Raw genomic sequence first — 4,485 nt, 5'->3', positions numbered from 1 at the left:
GAGCTAGGAGAACCCCCCCCCCCCCGAGCTTACCACGGTGAAGTCCTCGGCAGAGCAGTTCTGTCCGCTGAAGTTGCAGCTCTTCAGCATCTCATCCAACTGGTGTCCCGTCCGGTTGAAGATGTCCTGCATGTCCGGCGCAGGGTACTCCAAATCCGTGGGCTTGTGCCCGTCCTTGTTCTTGGGCGGCAGGCCAGTGAGGTTGGCCAGGTGGTAGATGTCGGCGTCAGTCAGGGCGGAGAACCGGAAGCGGTTGATGTTGCAGATGGTGACGGCGGGAAACACCATCTCGGAGCTGGCCTCCTCGCTCAGCGCCGTCACGTGCGGGTGCTCCAGGTACGACATGGCGGACTTCGCCGCCTGGTACAGGAACAGCGCCAGCGCCAGAACGACAGCCAGCGCCCACAGGGCCTGCCGCACACCCAGCCGGCCCGAGACGAAGATGTGGTTCATCCCGTGGAGAGAGCAGGACCCGGCGAAGCGGGCCAGGGTGTGGGTGGGGGGGCCGGCGCCCTCCTCCAGCAGGCCGGCCTCTTCTCCATCCTGTTTGCCTTTGCGCTTCTCATCCTCCTCGGCGAACTTGATTTTGCAAACAAACTCGATCGGCATGTGGGCAGCCAGGTCGACGCTCGGGCGAGAAGTCTCGGTCCCCGCTGCTCGGCAAGCACAACTCTCCCCTCCGTGCTCCGCGTGCGCTCTGACACACGAGATCGCAACTCCAGAAAGCAGAAAGAAAAAGAGAGGGGGGGGAGAGAGAGAGAGAGAGAGAGAGAGACTTGCTGCTGTTGTCTCGGTGGCTCTGGTCTAGGTGCAGCTCTCTCTGTTCCGCGCTCCGCTCTGCTCCGGCTGCTCGTTGGAGTGTCGGAGCACCAGCTCTGCTTATCAGCACTAATACAGCTGTCAGAAAGAGAAATAAAGCACGGCGCTCGCGTTCGCACTCGCGCTCGCTACTGCCCTGCTTTCCACCTCAGTGCCACACAGGAAAACGCAGCATTTTCACTAAATGAACCAGGAGCTACTTAATAATTCATGAGTCAGGCAACACTGTCATTATTTCCTTCTCGCTTGCAAAAGGCAGTGGTAACTTCCCCTGCATGCCGGTCTCTCCCTCTCTCGCTCTCCCTCCCTCTCTCTCTCTCTCTCTCTCTCTCTCACACACACAGTCCCCCTCATCCTCTACTGCATACATACGCTCTGTCACTTTCTCTCTCTCTCTCTCTCCCTCCCTCGTTCGCACAGCTCTTAATCTCCGTGTTCACCACGCTTTCATACACCTTGACTGTAATAAGTTGGTGTCGAAGGTTGCATCACCGAAGCCGCGTGGCTGGACGTAAATGGCAGGTGGTCAGCAGGTGGTCAGCAGGTGGTCAGCAGGTTTCTCGCCTGCTTCGTCTCCAGAGAGCATCTAATTACAACAGTAATGGGCAGAAAAAAAAATGAGCAAACAAGTCTAGAGTCTAAACACACACACATACGCTCACACACACACACGCTCACACACACACACACGCTCACACGCTCACTCACTCACACACACACAATCAGCCTTCTCCACACACACACACACACACAATCAGCCTTCTCCTGAGGAAAAAAAAACAGTGACAACTATTGATCATGTTGAAGTGTCTGTCAGAGATTAAAGGAGGCAGTTCAACGGTTCTCTCTTATCAGGGATTAATGGTAGACTATCACACCACTTGCAAAGGAATTTAAATTTGCACGCTGCCCTGTGATCTTGAACCTTGGGATGCAGGATACGTTCGAATCAAACATCGAACGCTGTTCGTTCTCGTCATCATATTTACATCTCTGACGACAGCGGGCCTCCTGCTAATAGCCTTTTCCCTGGATCGAGAAGCAAAACAATGCGAATGGGAAACACCGGAGCACTTCCAGGGTGCTGCATCTGGTTAAATATGATTGGCCGAGCAGGTCGGCTCTTTGGGGCTGAGTCTCTTAAAGGTGAATTAAACAGTGTTTGGTACATGTGGAGCAGACAAGAAGCTCAGCAGACCACAAAATTAATGCACAAAAACCAGCCACTACACAGTTGGAGTTAAACATGTCTCGTCTCGTCTCGTCTCCTCTCTCTCTCTCTCTCTTAATAAACTGCACTCGATAGTTAACACATTAAGAAAGCTGGCAGGGTTTATAAAAGTGAAGTGCTGGAGAGACTGGGCTGTTGAGGAGGTGTTGGGAATTATACACACACACACAAACACAGAGTCCTAAAAGACACATCTTCACTAAGACACTAACACACTACAGGGGGGTGAGGCATCTGCACTAACATACTAAAACACTAACACACTACAGAGGTGTGAGGGGTCTGCACTAACACACTAGAGGTGTGAGGCGTCTGCACTAACACACTACAGAAGTGTGAGGCGTCTGCACTAACACACTACAGAAGTGTGAGGCGTCTGCACTAACACACTACAGAAGTGTGAGGCGTCTGCACTAACACACTACAGAGGTGTGAGGCGTCTGCACTAACACACTACAGAGGTGTGAGGCGTCTGCACAGCAGGAGGGAAGCCTCTCCTCTATTCTGGAGAAAATGATTGCCGGTCTGGAGTCTCAGAGTCCCCCAGCAGAACAACAGCACCTCCAGGTCCACACAGGTTCAGAACGTACTGATAAAAAGACCTCACAAAGTAGAGATGGAGGCATAAAGTAACCAGCACAACAGACAGACAAACTCACTGCACAACAGACAGATAAACTCACTGCACAACAGACAGATAAACTCACTGCACAACAGACAAACTCTCTGCTCTGAATAGCAAAGAACCACGACATGAGTGCAGTTGCAGCATTAACAGGTGTTTGCCACACAGCTGTTTCCAGCTTCCAAAGATGTCAAGCTTTTAGATAAACAGTTCCAACTTCTGCTTCATCTTAAGAAAAATGAATAAATAATAAATAATAAAAGTGTTCCCTCAATCCTTGTATTCCTTGTTAAACTCCAAGGTTCTGGGCTCTCAGATGCAGCCTGGCCTGGGAACGAGCAGAAGGCTCCAGGGCATCCAAAGTCATGTTCTATGTAATCCAGGAGTCTGCAAGCCATAAGACCAAGATTCATAAATTCAAGAGCTGGCACTGTTGGACTGAGAGATATTAAACCATGAGGGAAGAATGTGTGTGTGTCCCGTGTAGGGATAGACCAGCTGTGTGTGTCCCCCAGAGCCCCTCAGAGAAGATGTCACCTTCTCCTGCTTCCACAGCACACAGTCACGGACGGAGAGACAGATGGATGAGTCTTTTACCTCTATGGTGTTTATTTTGTCTGCTGTTTGGAAATAAACAGGGGCCCTGCATTTGGTGGGCTCCCAGTTCTACTCATATGCTGAGGCTTGGGCTTGACTACATTGGCACCTGATGCCCCCGAGTGGCAGATTTCGATACATCACCTCCAGATTCCACACTGATGTCAATGTGCGACCCAATCCATTAAAGTCACTTTTATTCAGTAGCGTATCTGGTGTTGGCTTGTTGAATGTAGTGTGCTTGTGATTTGCTTTTTAATCAGAGGCATTCTATTTCAGCAGACTTTTAAAATTGCCCAAATTGCCCCAAAAACACCACCTGTTTTCTAAATCTACTTGAACTCAGGTTTTGTTCCATGTTGCTAAACACGAAGCTGCAGTCTGTTCACGTAGCAAACTGGAACTAACCGACCCAGGCATGAAATAGGCAGTTAATCCTCCAGCGTGTGAGCTTGGCTGCTTTTGGTGACCTTCGACCTCTCTTTGTTGGCTAATCAGATAAGAGGACGCGAACCCGTGCGTGTGCAACAGGACAAAGCCCTCCCTGAAGCCCCGCCCCCCCCATACCAACTTCCCAGACGTGACATCCACTTCCATCTCCAGCTCCACTTCCACCTCCAGCTCCAGCTCCACCTCCAGCTCCACCTCCAGCTCCAGCTCCAGCTCCAGCTCCAGCTCCAGCTCCAGCTCCAGCTCCAGCTCCAGCTCCACTTCCACCTCCAGCTCCAGCTCCAGCTCCACCTCCAGCTCCAGCTCCAGCTCCAGCTCCGGCAGCAGATCCACGCTGGTCCTCCTTCATCCAGCCCCACGTGCTGGTATTCCAGCAGTATCGATCTCAGTCACACTTAAGCAGCGACAAATCAAACAATTGCTCAAAACGTTCACTGAACAGGGTATTCACCATGAGCCGTGTTTAACATCGTTTATGTCACGCCTTCAGCCTCTGGCTTGCTTCCTGTGGACTACATTCCACAGAATCCCCCTGTTCGGTCCAGAGCTCCTAAACATTAGCTGCACCTGTGTCTTGTTTGTTTGTTTGCTTGTTTGCTTGTCTTTATGTGTATATATACCCTTCCCCACCATATTGCTGTTACAAAGTGTCATTTTGCCAGGCAAACATTTCTAAGCCTTATAATTCTGTATTTGCTCTTAGTTATTGACTTTTGCCTGTTGCTTCAGATTACGTGTTTTTGTCTACGCTCCCATTGGCCGG

The 4,485-nt window shown here is 50.9% G+C and overlaps 1 protein-coding gene across 1 annotated transcript in view; it reads right to left on the bottom strand.

Moving 5' to 3' along the window:
- The window catches only part of asic4a (acid-sensing (proton-gated) ion channel family member 4a), a 69,226-nt gene extending 68,261 nt beyond the window's left edge, over positions 1-965 (bottom strand). The window contains exon 1 of the mRNA XM_027021658.2: positions 34-965. Within this exon, the coding sequence (XP_026877459.2) occupies positions 34-609 (576 nt within the window). The 5' untranslated portion in view covers positions 610-965. The remainder of the gene's footprint in view (positions 1-33) is intronic.
- Positions 966-4,485: the final 3,520 nt, after the last annotated feature.

The sequence above is a fragment of the Electrophorus electricus genome, chromosome 2, assembly GCF_013358815.1.
Source record: "Electrophorus electricus isolate fEleEle1 chromosome 2, fEleEle1.pri, whole genome shotgun sequence".
Classification (NCBI taxonomy): domain Eukaryota; kingdom Metazoa; phylum Chordata; class Actinopteri; order Gymnotiformes; family Gymnotidae; genus Electrophorus; species Electrophorus electricus.
This window is presented reverse-complemented; position numbering and strand designations above follow the sequence as displayed.